General features: G+C 39.4%; 1 protein-coding gene across 1 annotated transcript in view; it reads left to right on the top strand.

Moving 5' to 3' along the window:
• Positions 1–20,613, top strand: part of LOC126191464 (myosin-VIIa-like) — a 389,317-nt gene that overhangs the window by 129,520 nt on the left and 239,184 nt on the right. The window contains exon 14 of the mRNA XM_049932341.1: positions 7,109–7,299. Coding sequence (XP_049788298.1) covers positions 7,109–7,299 — 191 coding nt within the window. The remainder of the gene's footprint in view (positions 1–7,108; positions 7,300–20,613) is intronic.

The following is a 20,613-nucleotide window of genomic DNA, read 5'->3' as shown; positions in this document are numbered from 1 at the left end:
GACACTGCTAAAGTTTTCTTTGTAATTGATTAAAATCAAATAAGAAAAGGGTACTTGTCAGGTGTATTAGTTTTTTTTTCCAGTGCTAAATGCACTTCTAGAGCTGTAAATAAATGCATAATGTTAAGTACCGTAAACTGTAGAAAAAGATTACCGTGATTTCTATTACAAGTTCATATAACAGTATATACACTATGATTATGTAATGGGCTTTATGCTCATAAACAGATGTGGTAAAGATTTTGTGGAGATAAAAGTGACAACTTTTATATAAAAAAAAGAAAGCTGTCTGGATATATAAAAACTGAATCTATATCTGCATGTACATGGTTATTCTGCAATTAACAATTAAGTGCCTGGCAGGGGGTTCATCAAACCACCTTCAAGCTATTTCTCTACTGTTCCACTCTCGAACAGATTGTTGGAAAAACAAACACTTAAATCTGTCCATGCAAGCTCTAATTTCTATTTTATTATGATTTCTCCCTACGTAGGTGGGTGGCAAGAAAATACTTTCTCACTCTGAGTCAAAGTTGGTGATTGAAATTTCATGAGAAGATCCTGCCACAATGAAAATCGCCTTTGCTTTAATGATGGCCACCTCAGTTCATGTATCAAATCCGTGTTACTCTCTCCTACAACCGAGCGAGGTGGCGCAGTGGTTAGACACTGGACTCGCATTCGGGAGGACGACGGTTCAATCCCACGTCCGGCCATCCTGATTTAGGTTTTCCGTGATTTCCCTAAATCGCTCCAGGCAAATGCCGGGATGGGTCCTCTGAAAGGGCACGGCCAACTTCCTTCCCCATCCTTCCCTAATCTCTCCTTTATTTTGTGGTGGTACAGAGTGAGCTGTCCGTATTTGAACTTTCTTGATGTCCTCCATCAGTCCTAACTGATGCAGGTGCCACACCTCACAGAAATACTCCAGAGAAGGGCAGACAAGAGACAAGTTTAGTGTAAGCAGTCTCTTTAGCAAATCTGCTACATTTTCTAAGCATTCTGCTGCCAATAAATCACTGTCTTTTGTTTGCTTTCGCCACAACATTATCTACATGATTGTTCCAGTTTCAGTTATTCATAAATGTAATTCCAAAGTATTTAGTTGTATTTAAAGCCTTTAGATTTGTGTGTTTTATCCTGCAACCGAAATTTAAGGCATTCCTTTTAGAACTAATGTGGATGATTTCACACTTTTCATTATTTAGTCAATTGCCACTTTTTGCACCATACAGATATCTTTTCTAAATCAGTTTCAATTTGTTTTGTTCGTATGCTGACTTTATAAGATGGAAAATTGCAACATCATCTGCAAACAATCAAAGATGGCTGCTCAGATTGTTCCCTAAGTTGTTTATGTCAATCAGGAATAGCAGAGGGCCTATAACACTTCCTTGGGGAATGCCAGACATTACTCATGTTTTACTGGATGACTTTCCATCAATTACTATGAACTGTGGCCTTTGTGACAGGAAATCATGAATCCAGTCCCATAACTAAGACAATACTCTGTAGGTACACAATTTGATTAGAAGTCACATGTGAGGATATTTGTAAACATCCCAACACGCCATTGGAAAGCTGTTGACAAGAGATGCTCATGAGTAAATTGAAGAAGGATAAATGTAGTGGGAAAGGGAAACTGTGTGTTTTCCTTTCTTGTATGCTGTGAATATGGAGCAGTGGTGGAGCCAGCAAGAAGGGGACCAGTAAAAACAGTATTACAACCACTGGTCATCCTAGAGTCATTTGTGCCATGGTGCAGCAAGCACCTGAATCCAAGAGTCATGGAGCTAATGACACACCAACAAGGACATAATGAACAATTGAAGAGTGGTAGTTGTTTTTCTCTCAGGTCCTGTATGGACGTTTGAATCTACGCAAGAAAGTGGTGTTACCATAGCAATTGTTAGTTGTGTTGCGAAAAGTAGTAATGAAAATGTTGGACAAAATATATCCCTGTTTGTGAGAAGTGTTGCTATTTATTTAGTAGCAGAATAGAGAGAACTTCCAGAAGCATTCCAGGGATCTTCACCACAGCTGGATCAACATGAAGTGGCACAAAAGGATCCGGACCACTCTGAGAGGAGAGCATAAGGATAATACTACTTTCATCTAGCACTGTATTGGGTTTGGAAAATATTGTCCTGATATATTGGCCAGGGATGCAACTTCCTGCTAGTGCTGATATAAAACCTACCACAAACCTTAGAAAATAAACAACAGCAGGAAAGAAGGAAAAATATGCCACAAACTGTGTCAAAAGCCTTCTGGAAATCTAAAAACGTGGAATCAATTTGACTTGCTCTGTTGATAACATTCATTACTTTATGAAAATAGAAAGCTAGTTGAGTTTCACAAGGACAATAGTTTCTGAATCTGTGTTGGCTATTTGTCAATAAATCACTCTATTCAAGATAACCCCTAATGTCTGAATACAGTATATGCTCCAAAATTCTACTGCAAATCGATATTAGTGATACGGGTCTGTAATTTATTGGATTACTCCTATTTCCTTTCTTTGTTATTGGAATGACTTGTGCAGCTTCCCAGCCCTTAGGTACAGATCTTTCAACAAGTGACCAATTGTACATGATTGCCAAGTAACAACATACTCTGAAAGGAACAAGACTGGTATACGATATGGGCTGGACACCTTATCTTTATTAAATGATTTAAGTTGCTTCACTACACCGAGGATATCTATTTCTGAGTTACTCATATTGGCAGGTGTTCTTGATTTGAACTCAGGAATATTTACTTCATCTTCTTTGGTGGAGAAATTTAGGAAAGAATGTTATGTTTTTGTCCTTTACATTGTAAGGATAGCAGTACCTTATAAAGTAACATTGGAAGTCTGTGTGTGTTTAAGAGTAATAGAAAAAATTGAAACTATGATTTTTATATAAGGAAATAGGCAATCATAAGAAGAATTCTACAATTTTTTGAAATGTTGTCATTCTCTGTTTTAGCTGTAGTTACACTGCCTTACCAAAAACATGAAGCACCTAGAAGACATGATCAGGTGTCAATGTAGTTTTGTACTCATGGTCCCTATTGGCAGGTATGTAAATGATTAGACCTGCAATTCTCTGTGATAGGTGGAATGGCCATAAGAGTGCATTAGTATTGTTCATGTTTTGCATTGTTACCATGCCTGGTGGGGAGCATAAGGGGTATGAATAGTGTCAGATCGTGTGTGATCACTGTGAAGGACATGAAACCTTCCAGCACATCACATTCAATAAAGATCTGCATTTCAATAAAAAAGGCAGATGATATTATGACTGATGCTGACCATCTTTCTGTCATGGATTACTTCACGGTTGCGGGGTACAATCATTTTGGTGGAACTGGACATGAAGATGCTCCATATTTGGTGTTAGAGAGTAATCATCACCTGGCAGAGTTTGGAATGGCCTCGTTGTGGGTATCAGTTTGGCCAGCTGATCGAATTGTACACTATCCATGTTTGTGGGGCATTTGGATGAGACAGAGGCTAGATGTTTGATAGTGTGAGTATAAGAGAGCAGGCATATTTGTCGCCAAGGCTCCAGTTGACAACATCTGACCACCACAATGGAGAATTGCTGTATTATTCACCAAGCACATTGTAACCCCTTCACATCTGTGCCTGCATTTTGAGACCAAGTAAAGAACTCCCTGCTACATCCTGTGTCATCCTGCACCATTGGTCAAAAACTAGCAGCACCCAGACTAGGGAATTAACATCCCATGCATAGGCTGTCATTAACACCACAATGTAAATGGCTGGTTTTGGACTGATACCATGACTGGAAGCATGGATTCTGGTAAATGGTGTTGCTTTGTGTTCAGTAATGAATTCCAGTCTGTGCCACTCAGGTTGATCACATTTGGCAAGTGTGGCAGTGACTTGTGGAGAGGTCCCATTCTTTCAGTATTTTGGAGATGTACAGTGTTGTTCAAATAGTTCAAATGGCTCTGAGCACTATGGGACTTAACTGCTGTGGTCATCAGTCCCCTAGAACTTAGAACTACTTAAACCTAACTAACCTAAGGACATCACACACATCCATGCCCGAGGCAGGATTCGAACCTGCAACTGTAGCGGTCGCGCAGTTCCAGACTGTAGTGCCTAGAACCGCTCGGCCACTCTGGCTGGCTACAGTGTTGTTCCTCCTGGTGTCATGACGTGGAGTGTCATCAGGTATGACTTCATATCGTGGCTGGTAGTGATTGAAGGAAGTTTCATGGCACAACAGTGTGTCACAAACATCTTCCATCCTCATATCTCACCTCCCATGTGACAGTGCCATGGAGCCAGTTGTCGACAGGACAGTTCTCAACCACACATACTACGTGTCTCTATTCACTACCTGCATGATGTTGAGGTATTCCTCTAGCCACCAAGATCTTCAAATCTGTCTCAGACTGAACATGTGTGTGACCAGTGCAGATGCCAACTATATCCCAGTGACAGAATCCATGTTATCAAGGACCAGTTACAACAGTGGACCACCATGCCCCAAGAAAGATGCAACAGCTTTATGACATCCTTCCCAGACAAATCAATCCACATATCCAGGCCAGAGGGGGCACAAGGTCATACTGATAAATTAGGTCATACTTGAAGTTCTATGTAAATTTGACTTGATATTGCAATCACTGAAATAATATCAGATACTCTCTCAACCTGGTAAGCTTCATTTCAGTTCATCTTCCTGTTCTGGGTGCTTCACTTTTTTTGGTGGACAGTGTCTTTTCATTTCACTATTGCAATGTTTGGCATTTGTTCCAGTTTCAAGTGAAAAATTTGTTGTCATATTATATAATAGAAATAAGGGATCATTTGTCATTGTTGGCTGAGAAGGAATGAGAGGTTATTCAGTTCTCTAATTCGAAAAGATTTTTCTTTTGTTGTATACACAGCCTTTTTCCTTCATTATGTTTCTTAAATAAATCAGTTTTATGTGGATAAATGTAATGTGTTGTGTTGAGTATAGACTTGTGTATTATACAGGGAAAAAGTAACATACAGTGCTGAAATATAGCTCAGTCACTAGAAATACTGTCAAATTCAGTCACTTCCTCCAGATATACAGAGAAATTAGGAACTGAATGCAAGATATTAGAATACAGTCAGGTGATTAGGAAATGTTCACCACCATCTCCCCTTTTAACATAACCAGCCTAGGTGATGAAAATTTCTGTGAGCAGTGTACCTCAGCCAGCCGGAGTGGCTGAGCGGTTCTAGGTGCTTCAGTCTGGAACCGCACGACCGCTACAGTCGCACGTTCGAATCCTGCCTCGGGCATGGATGTGTGTGATGTCCTTAGGTTAGTTAGCTTTAAGTAGTTCTAAGTCTAGGGGACTGATGACCTCAGATGTTAAGTCCCATAGTGCTCAGAGCCATTTGAAGCATTTGAACTGCACCTCATAACAAAACTTCCCAAAAGAGCGCAACTTGCTTCAGCATATTCATCTATAGGGGCAGATGGATAGAGAGTATATGAAAAGTTGGTAAAATTGTCAAGAAATTAGGCCAAGACATAATTAAACATTGTATAAGGAACACTTTCAGTTAGTGGACTGCAGCATGCCAGATTTATTAGCACGAAACATTAACAATATCAAAATAAAAGGAAAGGCAGCCAGAGAGAAGTGGTAATAGGTAGTGAAAATTATAGAGGGAAAATTCAGTTGTTCAAGAAATAGCAAAGCAGTGAATTGAGGAAATAATATCTAGAAACAAAATTACGTATTTTTACTTTCAAGTCATTTTTATGTGGTTAAGATGCTGAAAACACAACAGTTGTCAACATTAATAAACTGTTGAATATAATAGAGGGAAACATTCCACGTGGGAAAAATATATCTAAAAACAAAGATGATGTGACTTACCAAACAACACAAACATAATGTATGTTTGTGTTTGTTTGTGTGTCTATCGACCTGCCAGCACTTTCGTTTGGTAAGTCACATCATCTTTGTTTTCAGATATATTAATAAACTGTTGTGTTTTCGACACCTTAACCACTTGAAAATGACTCAAAAGTCAAAACTGCAATTGTGAAAATTATAATAAATCATGCGATTCATCGTGAAAATGTTCTTGTTCAAAAAATTGATAGGACTGCAAACCTAAGACAAATTCAGCTGTGTAAAATTATCATTGAAAGCTCATACAAGTGTGATAATATTGATATCACAATTCTGATAGTTAGTGGAATATTGTTATTATATGTTTAAGCTTGTTTTGAAATAATAGTTATAAAAAATAGCTTAGTAATCGTTAGAGCTCTATATGAAAGGAACTGTGGCTCTTAAAACCAGAAGCTATACCATGGAAGACTGTTTTTAACTACATAAGCTAAATGTAAATGATAGAAATTGTTAGGAACCTAACATAATAAAGTTAATGACTTATGTCAGTCCTGACAGGGTTGGCAGAAGTCACTGGAAGGATAATGTATGACAGAACTTATGACAACTTAACTAATTAAAAATATTACCAGTCTTATAGCTTCTTTATATTGATGGTACCAACAGAGAAGTCTATATTTGATGAATTACTTGCATGAAAGATTAGAAGTCATTCTGCATCCCTACCATAAATTCAAATTAGATGTTTGAGCAATGAAAATCCAGGATGGAATAATGACAATATTATGAAAAGGATAGATTACTACTGTGCATATAGAGGAGATACTGAGTCACATACAGGCACAACTAAAAATAATTGCTAAACATATGAGCCGAGGTTTGCTCAGTGATTATGCTGAGTTGTTCTTGCGTGATTGTTTTTGTGTTGTCTACTTTAGAAGAAGGCCTTTTGGCTAAAAGCTTGTATGTTTGTTTGTGACTATCTATGACTCAACATATGTCCTCTGTACGGAGAGTAGCAATCTATCCTTTTCATAATATTGTGATATTGGATTTTGTTTACATCTTAATTGAAAATCTGATATAATAATAAAATTTTATATTTATTTATGCAAATTGACACACACACACACACACACACACACACACACACACACACACACACACACACACACACACAAAAGATTTCTTCAATTTTCTTTTTACTAGTCACAGTAATAACAAAGCTATTTTTGTCCTGTAGACTGACTGCAAGGCAGCTTCAGGAAAGATATGTGCTGCTGTTCTTGCAAAAGAAGATTATCAGCTTGGTCACACTAAAGTTTTTCTTAAGGATGCTCATGATAGTATACTTGAAGAAGCACGAGAGAAAGCTTTGGCAAATAGCATCCTGATCTTGCAACGAAATGTTCGTGGCTGGGTACAGAGAAGAAGGTATTCACTCTTACATAATACTGCCATAAAGTATATTTTCCATTCCTTTACAATTTGTTTTTGTCTTATATATTCTTATAGCTGACTGAGTGTACAGTGCACTTATCAGTTCCTGGTTCCCCTTTTTGTGTTCGAGTTAGATGGAAAATGGAAGGGGAAATGCACACAGTATTTGTAAATAAATGTAATCATTTCTCATCATAAGTTTCAATGAACTGCTTGCTTGAAGCAATTTTCAGTGTCTTGATTGCCCATAATTTGTTGATGAGCTATACATGGTGTTTTGTTGTTATCCTCCAGATGCAGATACTGGGACATACATGTTACTCTTAGTTTCCTATCCTACTCTGCTTAGATAGAAAAATGGTTTATAGCAACTCCTGCTGGTGGCAGTGTGACGACCAGTGGAATGAAAAGTCAGGTCTGCAGGTGAATGACAATGGAGATCACAATGTGAACAAACAACTGGCACAAGTCCGAGGTGTTACCAAGTTGTCTAAACATATACTACAAATCAAGGGAAAACCGAAATCTCAAAATGTAACCAGGCAAGCTCAAAATGCTGTGCTATTTAATGGTGCAATACTCAGGCTTCAGAGACTAGCAAGAATCTGGCTGGCTGCTGGACTGTGGTATGTTGGTAAAGAGTTATTAGATGGTGGCACCACCTCACGTGCTTACCACAGCAGCCGCACCCCATGTAGCCTCAAGCTGTGGGGCTGTCTTGTGGGGTCCGAGTATCTCTGACATGTTCTCTCTATCAGTATTCTGGTTAGGTGGGGGACATGAACCACCCTCAGATACTAAACTTAGTTGACTGGAATTGCCTGGGGTGTAGCTAACTTCTTAATTGTTGGATGAGGACTCAAACCTGGACCCTTGCCTTTCATGGGCAATACTGTTGCTGACAGGGTTAACCTTTCATAAATCATGGGCCACCTCACAGCATCCATCTGCCAGTGCTTCTTTTGCACCTTACGAAGTCCTCAGAAACTCTGCTGCTTGCATTGGTGGACTCATACTCATGGGAATACAGGTTCATACACTGAAAGATACTGTCTATTCCATTTGATCATTAGCTTCAGAAATCTTTAGAGATGATTTTTCCTTTAATGATGGATATGAAACAGAGAAGCACAATTAAAAACTGAAAAATAATCAGGGCTGCTACATTGAAAAAATCTTGCATTGGGCAGGGCAGGGGGAGGGGGGGGGGGGGGGGAGGAGGGGAGAGGAACCTACTTCATTTATACAGAAACGTAAGTCACACTATCACTATCGACGGCAGGAAACCCTCTTGTTCTTTTGTTAGCCTTGAGGACTAAAAATCCATCTTCAGGAGCAAAGCTTTTACAAAATGAGGTGATTGCAAATTTCAAAAAAAGGAAGTAAAAATTGTGCTTACTGGAGGAAATATGGAGGTGAACATAACAGACATTTAAAAGCTTGGTATGTTGAGATACCATATTAATTTTAAACAGCAGCTAATGGAATAGAAAAATCAGAAAGAAAAAGAAGTGAAGGTAGAGAAACACAAAAATGACATTGAATACATGATGGAATATAAGTATTCTAGACAGGTGGGAACATTAATCTCATGATACATCACGTTTCACATTACCCCACACTTAAATGTGAAGTATTTACTGAAAATGATTCTACATGAATTTCCCCCCCCCCCCCCCCCCCCCCCCCTACATATAATATTTTCCCTTTTCCATTATTTTTTGAGTGAATTTACATATTTTCCATTTATTTTCCATTTATGTGTTTGTGACACAGATCTTTAACATATGTATTTGAAAAACATGACTATGTAAGGAAAGGGACGAAAACATAGAAAACTCAGCCAAAAACATTATTAAAGCAAGACTCTAATCAGACATCATGTTTTAGTATACTCCCAGTGCAGATTTTAGTAGTACTTCTCACCAAAAGTGTATGAGGGCTAATCAGTAAGTTTTAATTATTGCCTCAAAAAATAAAGGTATGTAATTAATTTTTTGTTGTCTGCAGGCAGTACACACTGAAGTACATTTTTTTTACATTTATATTTATACTCTGCAAACCACCATAAAGTGCATGGCAGATGGCATGTCTCACTATAGCAGTTTTTAGGGATTCTTCCTGTTCCATTCACTTATGGAACATGGGCAGAATGATTGTTGGATTGCCTCTGCGATTGCAGTCATTATTCTAATCTTATCCTACAATCCCTATGTGAGCGGCACATGGGGGCTTGTAGTACATTCCTAGAGTCATCATTTAAAACCAGTTCTTGAAACTTTGTTAATATACTTTCTTGGGATAGTTTACATCTATCTTCAAGGGCTTCCAGTACAGTTCCTTCAGTATCTCTTCGACACTCTCCCACAGATCAAACAACCTATGACAATTTGTGCTGCCCTTCTATGTATACTTTCAGTATCCCCTGTTTGTCCTATTTAGTACGGGTCCTATATACTTGAGGAATATTCTAGAACTGGTCATATGCATGATTTCTAAGCAATCTTCTTTGCAGACTGATTTTGCTTCCCAGTATTCTATCAATAAACTTGCTCCACAGTACCATAGCACACTGCTAGTGAATCAAAACAAAATATTGCAGCCCATTGATAGAGTGGAGTATTGAGTGGTACTTTTTATGGTTAATTACTGAATGTCCATAGGATTTTCAACAGTTATTTATTTATTCCAGTGAGAGTCAGTTTCTGTACAACTGTATTTTATTTTGAAGTTTATCTTATGTACATGCAATTGATTTCAGGATAATGCTGTCTCATCTTCAGATACCTGTTAGGCTAGCTTCTTGAACTGAATGCTGTAGATACCATAACAGTCATTCCATTAAGAGAGTCTGCCACACACTTTGATAATTAATGTCAAACATCCTCTATTCCCTGCATTGGGGGGTGGGGATTAAGAATTTCATTTTTAGTAGCAGCAGAAATGTTGTAGCAGTGTCTGTCCACTGTAGATGGCAAAAAAAGTCATTGGAACTGGTTTGTGCAGCAGCAATGTTTTCACTGCTGCTGAAAACAGATTACTGTTAGATATTCTCTTTTATTGATGAGCTGAGCATTTTGTTTCACCACATCTAGCATAATGCTACAGTAGTGTTGTGTGGGGCTTTCAGTCTGCCAAACTACAAACAAACTAAAAATTAAATATGTAGTTAAAAATTAATTATTTAACTTTATTTTTTTACAGCCTTAATTAAAACTTTATGACAGTCCCTCGTACATTAAAATACCTTCCAAGGAAAGAAGATACAGAACTTGCTTAAAATGTACTCATTTACTTGCCTCATCAAATGTGGATAAAATCCCAAACTTTTGATGAATGCCTCGATCATCATCATTGGGGGCCAAGTATGACTGTTGTAAAACAGAGGAGACTCCTACTTTTATAAAAAGTGGCTATAAAAGTGGGAGTCTCATTAGTTTCATGACAGTCAGACTGACAGTAACTCTGAAACTGGTGATGCTCCCACTTTTACAGTTGATGTTGCCCTCACAGGGACACAGGGAAAAAGTGATAAAGTTTCAACAAGTTTATTGACAAACAAAACTATGTCTGTGTCAACGGTAAGAACAAAAGGCACAAAATACAGCACCTCGCTTGGTACTGGTACAGAGGCACGACAGAGCTGGTATCTAAAAGTTGTCTAACTGTTTCTACTTTGTACTAATACCACTAGCTTCATAGGGAAATACACTTCCAGAGAAATAATCTGATTTCTGAGAATGTCGGCCTGGTTAGGTCCAACTCCGGCACAGAAAAGTCTATCTTTAATGCATTCTAAATCCACAGAGAAAACAATGATAAAAGCTGAGAACAGCAGCATTAATCCCTACAATGGGCTTCAGGAGTGTCCTGAGATGATGCGATGAATAGCACTCACCCGGAGGTCAGGAGAGACTCTTGAAACTGGAAGAACTGGCTCGTGTAGTGCATACACCAGCCTTTATAGTTTATGTCAGGAGAATAGTTATGGTACTGTTTTCTTGTCACATGTTGTGCAGATGTGAATAGGTTCCTCGGAAGTGACAACCCCTGGCAATGCTGGTACTGCTGCGTGGTGTCCAGTTGAGAGTGTGACATGGAGAGCTTGTGATGCCGAGGTGTGCAGCAGCCATGTAAACTGCGTGAATGCCTGCAGTGCCTGGGGGTTTGCTGCTCTCTTTTTCATGGATTTCTGATATAGCAATAACCTCTCATGTAAAAGTAGGAGCCTCAGCAGTTTTGTGATAGTCCAATGACAGTGATGGAGGCAACCGTCAAAAGACTGGGATTTTATCTGAATAAACCAAGAACTTTTTATGATAGGATTCCATAGCAAAAGACTTGATAGCCAGATACAGAACTTGACTGATTTGTCATCATTCATTTGACAATGAAAATAGCTTAAAATTTTATGATACATCAGGAGCTACAGATAGCAGTGACCATATGTAACATTGTCATATTGCACAAAAGAAAGAAATAATAATAGTTCTGCCTTGGAGAAAGAATGGAAAAACTATTATGTATACAAATCTGCATGTGACACTCACCTAGTAAATACATTGAGGTGACAAAAGTCATGGGATAGTGATATTCACATATACAGATGGTGGTAGTATGGTGTACACAAGATATAAAAGGACAGTGCATTGGCAGTGCTGTCAATTGTACTCAGGTGATTCATGTGAAAGGTGTCTGACATGATTATGATTGCACTTTGGGAATTAATAGACTTTCAGCACAAAATGCGTTGGAGCAAGACACATGTGACATTTCATTTTGGGAACTGTTAGGGAATTCACTATTCCAAGATACACAGTGTCAAGAGTGTGCCAAGAACACCAAATGTCAGGCATTACCTCTGAACACAGACAACACTATGGCCGAGGGTCTTGTATTAACAACAGAGATCAGCGGCATTTCTGTAGAGTTGTCAGTGCTAACAGACAAGCAATTCTGCATGAAATAACTACAGAAATCATTATGGGACATATGACAAATGTATCCATTAGGACAGTGTGGTGAAAGGTGGAATTAATGGGCTCTGGTGACAGACAGCCAATGTGAGTGCCTTAGCTAACAGCACATAATCACCTGTAGTGCCTCTCCTGGACTCATAGCTGACCCTACGTGACTGGAAAACTGTGGCCTGCTCAGGTGAGTCCCAGTTTCAGTTGGTAAGAACTGATGCTATGGTTTGAGTGTGACACAGACATTATGAAGCCATGGACCAAAATCGTCAACAAGATGCTGTGCAAGCTGGTGGTGGCTCCATAATAGTATGGGCTGTTTACATGGAATGGATGGGTCCTCTCATCCAACTGGACAAATCATTGACTGGAAATGGCTCTGTTTGGCCACCAGGAGACCATTTGCAACCATTCATGGGCTTCATGTTCACAAACAATGATGGAATTTTTATGGATGACAATGCGCAATTTCACTGGCCTACAGTTGTTTGCAATTGACTTGAACAGTATTCTGGACAATTCCAGCAAATGAGTGTCCATCCAGATCGCATGGCATGAATCCCATCAAATATTTATGGGACATAATCAAGAGGTAGTTCATGCACAAAATGCTGCTCCGGCAACACTTTTGTGATTACAGATGGCTATAGAGGCAGAATGGCTCAATATTTCTGCAGGGGGTTCCAACAATTTGTTGAGACAATGCCACCTGAAGTTGCTGCACTATGCTGGGTAAAAGGAGGTCCGACACGTATTAGGAGGTATCCCATAACTTTTTTCACCTCACTGTAAACAGATATAGGTCTTTTACTTGAGCATAGTTACACAGAATACCCTTAGTTGTGTGGACATAATTCTGATAACTATACATGACTGGGATCAATAAAACACATTCACATGGCTTTGAAAGTTCTTAGCAGTTATTCCATTTTTTTGGTGATGATATGCCCCTTTGAACCCACATATCCTGAGGAAATTTGCAAGGTAAGGCTTTGAAGCTTGCTTGAGTGTGCTTGGACAAAAGTAGTAGTTATAAATGTTGTACAATATAAAATAGACACTACAATTTGATAAGATTGACTAATACCTACAAATTTGTGTTAAGATTTAGTGACTGGAGTTGGCTGCTAAGTGGAATGAAAGTAAGTAAAATAAGACAGCTCTTTTCCTGTCCTCTCTAGCTTCTTAGAGAGCAAATTACCAGAGTTCTTGGGAGATGATTGTTGTTGTTTTTGTTTTCATTGTCTTCAGTGCAAATATGAGTTGGATTCAGCCTGCATGCTAGTCTATCCTGTACAAGCCTCTTCATCTCCGGACAACTGCTGTGATCTACATCCATTTGAACTTGCTTACTGTATTTGCACACAATCCTCCCTTACAGTTTTTATCTCAGCCCTGCACGCTACCCTCCATTACCAAACTGACTATTTTCTGATGCCCCAGTATGTGTCCTATCAATAGGTCACATCATTTATTCAAGTTGTAACATAAATTTCTTTTCTCTCCAGTTTGATTCAGCTCCTCCATATTAGTTACTGACCTATCCATTTAATCATCAGCAATCTTCTACAGCACTGTATTTCAGAAGCTTCTATTGTGTTTCTCTCTGAACAGCTTAGAATACATATTTCATGTCTGTAGAAAGGTATGTTCCACACAAATGTCTTCAGAAAAGACTTTTACACTTAAATTTGTATTAGGCTAGTCAGTTGCTGAGGCATTGGATGGATAGCACTAAGTGCTACAGCCAGATAACTTGTTTGGCATATTCTATACACAAACATTGCTCATGAACCAGTCTGTCTATTAGAGAAAACTGTATCAATATCCCTACAATATTTCCTGAAATTTGTCTTCAGATAGAGACAGAAAATATGTAGAAGTACTTTAATTTATAATAAATATAAATGTCCACAAATTCCCATTTTTCAGAAATACTTTTCTTGCTACTGACAGCTGCATTTTATGTCCTCTCTACTTCTGACATCATTAATTATATTTCTGCCAAGATAGCAAAACTCGTGTGCCACTTACAGTGTCTCATTTCTTAATCTAATTCCCTCAGCAATGCATGTTTTAATTTGAGCACATTCCATTAAACCTTTTTCTTTTCTTGGTATGTGATTTAGAACCTCTTTTCAAGGCAATATCCATTTCATTTAAATTTGCTGTCTCTCACAGAATTACAGTGCCATAAGCAAATATGAAACTTTGTATTTCTTCTCTCTGAACTTTAATTCCCTTTCCAGATTTATACTTGGTTTTTCTTTACTGCTTGCCCAGTGACAGATTACAACCCTGCCTCACCCCCTTCTCAACTATGACTTCCCTTTCATATCCTTTGACTCTTTGTAACTGAAGTCTAGTTTCTGTACAAGTGGTAAATAATCTTTTGCTTCCTGTGTTTTATTTGTGCTACCTTCAAAATTCCAAAGATTGTAGTCCAAATACAAGTCTAAATACACAAATCCTATTTTCATGCCCTTGCAGGCAGCGCCCAGTAAAGCCGTGGTTGGTGGCAAGCAGTGGGTGCATAGAATGATGCCGTAGCAACTCTTGTATCTTACGGGCTTGTTGAGGATATAGAGAAGTTGAATCCAATGAAGCAGTGGTCAGTAGCAAGTGGTAATCACAAGGGGAAAGCTTGGAAGGCATGCTGCAGACAGAGTCCTACGAGGCTACGGTCAGCAGTGGTCCACCAATGGCGTGATTGCTCAGGGAGATGAATAATATCAAGGACTGGAGCTCAGCTGGTTATATATACATCCAGTGGAAGCCAGGTGGCACATGACCAGCATAGGAAAATATTTCTGTGATGTTGGCACACCTTGGGGTGGTGAAAGTTGGTGTCTTGGTGTCATGCTGAGCTTTCAATAAGCCTACCAGTAAACATGTTTATATTTATCAGCATTTGACATGTGGTCTTCCACCAATCAAGTGTTTATTATCATTGGTTGAGTAGTGGTGAGATGGTCACTGGCCATCTGATTGTATTGTGGTACAACTGATTTTCTAAGGAGTACTGCATATGAATATAATACCTATAAATGTTGGTTTGTCTCGGTTTAAGAGATTAGACTGTCATTATTAGCTATTATGATAACCTGCATATTTTATTGCAGCATTATATAAACTAAATATACAGAGGAGAATAATTTATTATACTTGTATAACTGTACATTGGATGAGGAGTATTCTGCTGACCCAGCATTTATTACCAGCAGTCAAAGGGGCCATGGAAGGTGTCCTGGTGGATGGCAGTGGCCATTTGCACAAAGTGATGAATCCCATGGGTGACCAGTTTGATCAGAGTCCAGGGATAGTCAAGAGTGTGCCTATGAGGGAGTGTCACCAGGTAGAGATTGGCAGATGGAAGTCTGCATCATGCAGGGCCCTATCCTTGAAAACATTTTATGTATATGAGATATGCCAGTCAATATTACACTCCCTGTAGGAGCAAGACCAGATGTCTGAGGAAGGAGAGGTGGGGATATGGAAAGGGGCCTGGTGTGGGTGTTGCAAGAGCCCAGCATGGCCACAAGGATGACACTGCCTGTGGACATCGGTGGCCCATGGGAACAGGACTTGACCAATGGTGGCTGCTTGTCAGATGACTGAAGGCAGTTAGCTGGAACTGAGCTGCTGAAGTGAGCTCCAGTAGATGGGTTATGCAAGTGGAAAGCTTATGCATGGAACTGAGTGGAAAGTGTAGGGTGCTGTTATTCCATTCACATGACCTAAGGACTGACACAGAGTTTGGAAATGTCAGCAGTGATCAATTAGTAGGTGGAGGACCACTGAGAAATGTATGAGAAATGCTGGAGGCAGATAGGTGGGCCTTCAGCTGATTGGATTTGAGTGCGCTAGGTGCAACATCTGGGGTAAACTGGGGAACAAGGGGATTTTGTGATGTGGTGTGGGAGAAGGGCGAAGAGTGCTGCAGGAAGCTGAAGGCAACAACTGAAGAAATGAGGCCAGAGGGAAGGCCATCGGTATGATGATACTGATGGTCCTTGGAGGTCTTGCTGCTGATGCAGGACACAACTAGGCCAATGCGGCTGGGCACCAATGAGACAAGCATCATCGGGTCTGGCATCAACATGTGGCAGACTGGTGGGTAGTTGGCAGGAACCAATGGTTTCAACTGGCTAGTGACAGACCAGTGGCAAAGTGGCAGGGAGCCGACAGGCTTGGCCAGATGGTGATGGGCCAGTGGGAAGTCGATGGGGCTAGCATCAGTGGGTGAGAGGCCATTAGTATGTTGTCAGAGCACTGAACAGCTCTACCAGCATGCAGTGGGCCAGTGTGACACTGGCAGGGGCTGATAGGCTTTATCTGAAGTGGTTGCAATGGCTTTGCTGGTGGTGCAGGAGCCGGTGTTGTGGGAGTCAGAGGTGCAGGAGCTAGATGTGTAAAAGCCAGAGGCACTGTCCATAGACCCAGTGGAACCAGGGAATGATGGTGGGGATGGTGGAGGAAAAATCATCTCTCCACATGTCTGACTTGTCACCAAGTAGCATGTGTGGGCTTGAATTCCACAATTTGCTCACAGCATTGCTCCCACTGTATATGTAGCACTTGTTCCTGGAGGTGTAATCAGTTCTGCCAGCATTGCAGGAAAGCCAGGTCCACAGCAGTCACCAATGAACAAGAGTAGTGTACTGTCTGAGTTAAAAAAGAAAATGTTGCAACTTCACTCAGGCTTGTACACAACCTTTTATCATGACTCGTCTGCAAAAGGGGTTCGGTTGTGCACAGTTGCATTCATGCCCTATAGTGAGTAAATAGCCAGCCTAAGTACAGCAGTGAATGAATTCAAGTATTTGTCTAAATTACGATCATTCACAAATGTTTTACACCAACAGCAGTTTAGAATGAAAATGTTTTTATTTTACTAAATCACATCAACAAAACAAACTGATGGCTATGTGATACTATGTTGGCGGCTCTTAGCCGCACCGACCTTACCATGACGACGGACCACAATCAAAAGACCACGACCTTTGTCCCCTATCCTCTGTCCTGTGTCTGGTCACGTGACACTACATTAGTCAAATATATTATTTCTAAACATCGCCATCATGCATTTACAATGTTACAATATTAAAATATGTAAAACTAAATACCTTATATTATTTTGTAGACAATCATCAGATTATTTACATATTTAAGGGCACTCCACATTTTGGCAGTTTCACCCCTCTTCTTTTGTTTAACCACGTCTTTCCATAAAAGGTATAGCATACGAAATACTCATTTTGCTTTACATAGATCGAAAACTGAACAGTACCTTCACAATAAAAGACAATAACTTATTATGCAGAGGTTCTCAAACATCCTTGCAACTTAATTTTTATATAAAACATGTTCTTTAATGTCCAAAATATTATCCCTGCTACTATCCTTTAAATTTGAGTTTTGAACTATTTTGAAGGGCTCTTATGTTTATGGAGTACTCCTATTTCAGTGATCAGATACCCAGAAAATCCAATGATTAGCAAGACAAGCACACCTTACATTATTAACATATGTACCAAGTTATGCACTGAGACATAAGCAATTATGCAACTAAGTAATTCAATGTGAAACTGTTATACACTGCCTCCTCTCTTTATCAAGACAGTGACTCCATAGATATATTGACTTGTACTTGCTACACCCCAACTGTTCTTCCACAGTAAACATTACCACATCCAGCAAATTAGTTATACTATTACAGTATCCCTTGTAACCTCACAATGTAAAAATGTCATGTGTATTATCATCAAACATCACCAGTTCTGTGCCCATGAGTGCAAGGGAACAACATACTTTACTTGACATTTCACTGGTTAGCGAAGAACAAAGCTTTTATTATATAACCAAACATTAAATATGAACAACAGGTAAAATAGAAGCCTGCCACACAACAAAGTAAGAGTCACTGCTTCACAACAAGAAATTAAGAGTGACTGCTTGATACAGGCAACTGTAAGGTTAACACTGCACCCCATCAATAGGAAGTTCTCACAGAGTCTAAGTTCCCTCATAGTAATAGGAAGTATCTGACAGTCCTAACATGGCAGTGGTCAGCAAGACTGGTGCCTTAACCTGATGATGGCTGGGTGGTCTGAAAAACATATGGCAGGCACCATCCAGCAAGGCAGCATGTGAAAAATTGTTCTGTGATGATGGTGCCACTTGGGATGACAATGGCACCTTGATGTTGTGCAGAGATTTTTGGAAGCCTGCCAGTAAACATGTTCATATGTATCAGCAGTAGACATGAGGTCTTCCACCAATCCAGCATTTATTATTGTTGCTCAAGCTGTGGTGTGATGGTCACTGTCCATCTGGTTGTATTGTGCTACAGGTGATAGAACACCTATAAATGTTGGTTTGTCCCTGTATAAGAGATTAAACTGTTGTTATTAGCTATTACTACGGTACCACAAGCTATAATAACATATGCACTTTATTGCAGCATTATATAAACTAGATGTATGGGTAAGAGAATATTTGTCATACTTGTGTAAATGTATGTCTGCATTGCTTTCTTGTAATTAAAAAGGAAGAGTGGAGTGTGACAACTTGTCAGGGAGTGTGACAACTTGTCAGAGTCAGAAATGAGATAAGTTAGAGAAGGATTTGGGGAAGAAGAGGATAGTTAGAGATTTGAGAACTCAGCTCTTCTTGAATAGAAGTCTACTGTATTAATCATTATGCCACCTCATTCAGTTATTATGTCGTATGACTAGGGCCTCCTGTTGGGTAGACCATCCGCCTGGTGCAAGTTTTTGGATTTGATACCACGTCGGTGACTTGCGCGTCGATGGGGATGAAATGATGATGATTAGGACAACACAACACCCAGTCCCGGACCAGAGAAAATCTCCAACCCAGCCGGGAATCGAACCCGGGCCCTTAGGCTTGACATTCTGTCGCGCTGACCACTCAGCTACCAGAGGTGGACACCTCATTCAGTTCATGGAAAAACAATAGACCGTCTCCCCTCATTGTTACATGGCAATTGGGTCCCTTTCATCTTGAGGTCTGAGTGACCTGTCTATCCTTTTTAACCTTCCCCAACCTATCCCACTATCATTCATGAAGAAGGAACTAACAGTTCCAAAAACTAAGGCAGTTTACTGCACTTTTATATGCGTACTGCAATTTCATCTTCTGAAGATAGGTACTGCTCAGCCATTCTTGTTACACATTTATCTTTTGGCCAAAGTCTTTTTCTGAAAAGAAAACACACACACATTTATACAATCAAGCACACCTCACACAAACATGACCACCATCTCTGGAGCTCAAATCGAAATACCAAAGTTTGGACATAATTCTTGAATTTGTTTGTGATGTCTGACAAGTGACGAAGGTCATGTTAAGGCCCAAGTAGTTCTTTAGTAACTTTGCTGTATTTACATTTAGCAATATTTTCCAATCAGTCTGCTTTTCTACTATTTCAGATTTTTTATTTCCAGTTTCACCCTAACATTGTGGTCGTATGAGTAAATTATTTTTGAGAAAATTTCATAGTTTTATTTTATAACTCATTGGAAGCCCTGGTTTAATCAGATAATGTTGTAATTTTTAGATCTTTTAAAAATGGCATTCATAGTCATATTAATAACATAAAAAGATGTACCGGTACTTCCCGTATACTATAGAAATATGCTTGGCAATTAGGTACCAAGTAATATACCTCCAAAATAGTAAGTAGATAACTATCAGTCTTTTAAGATACAGTAAGTTTTGTGTATTTCTTGTAAATTTAGTTCTTGAGGCATGAGATGGTTTCAGATTTACTGAATCATATATAAACTGTTAAATTTTGAATCTTGTCTCCTTGTGGAAAAATTTCTGCAGATGCCCGTGGCTAAATATAGATAAAAATTTATAATACACTGATGGAAAAACATTTTACAACCCCATTAGAGGTTTACAATTCACTCAAGATTTATTATTGCAACAGTGCATGTGGAGTACATGAGTACGCAAAATAATTTCATTTACAGATCAATGTTGTTGTTGTTGTGGTCTTCAGTTCTGAGACTGGTTTGATGCAGCTCTCCATGCTACTCTATCCTGTGCAAGCTTCTTCACCTCCCAGTACCTACTGCAGCCTACACCCTTCTGAATCTGCTTAGCGTATTCATCTCTTGGACTCCCTCTACGATTTTTACCCTCTACGCTGCCCTCCAATACTAAATTGGTGATCCCTCGATGTCTCAGAACATGTCCTACCAACTGATCCCTTCTTCTAGTCAAGTTGTGCCACAAGCTCCTCTTCTCGCCAATTCTATTCAATACCTCTTCATTAGCTATGTGATCTACCCATCAAATCTTCAGC

This window comes from Schistocerca cancellata, chromosome 6 (assembly GCF_023864275.1).
Source record: "Schistocerca cancellata isolate TAMUIC-IGC-003103 chromosome 6, iqSchCanc2.1, whole genome shotgun sequence".
Taxonomy (NCBI): Eukaryota; Metazoa; Arthropoda; class Insecta; order Orthoptera; family Acrididae; genus Schistocerca; species Schistocerca cancellata.
This window is presented reverse-complemented; position numbering and strand designations above follow the sequence as displayed.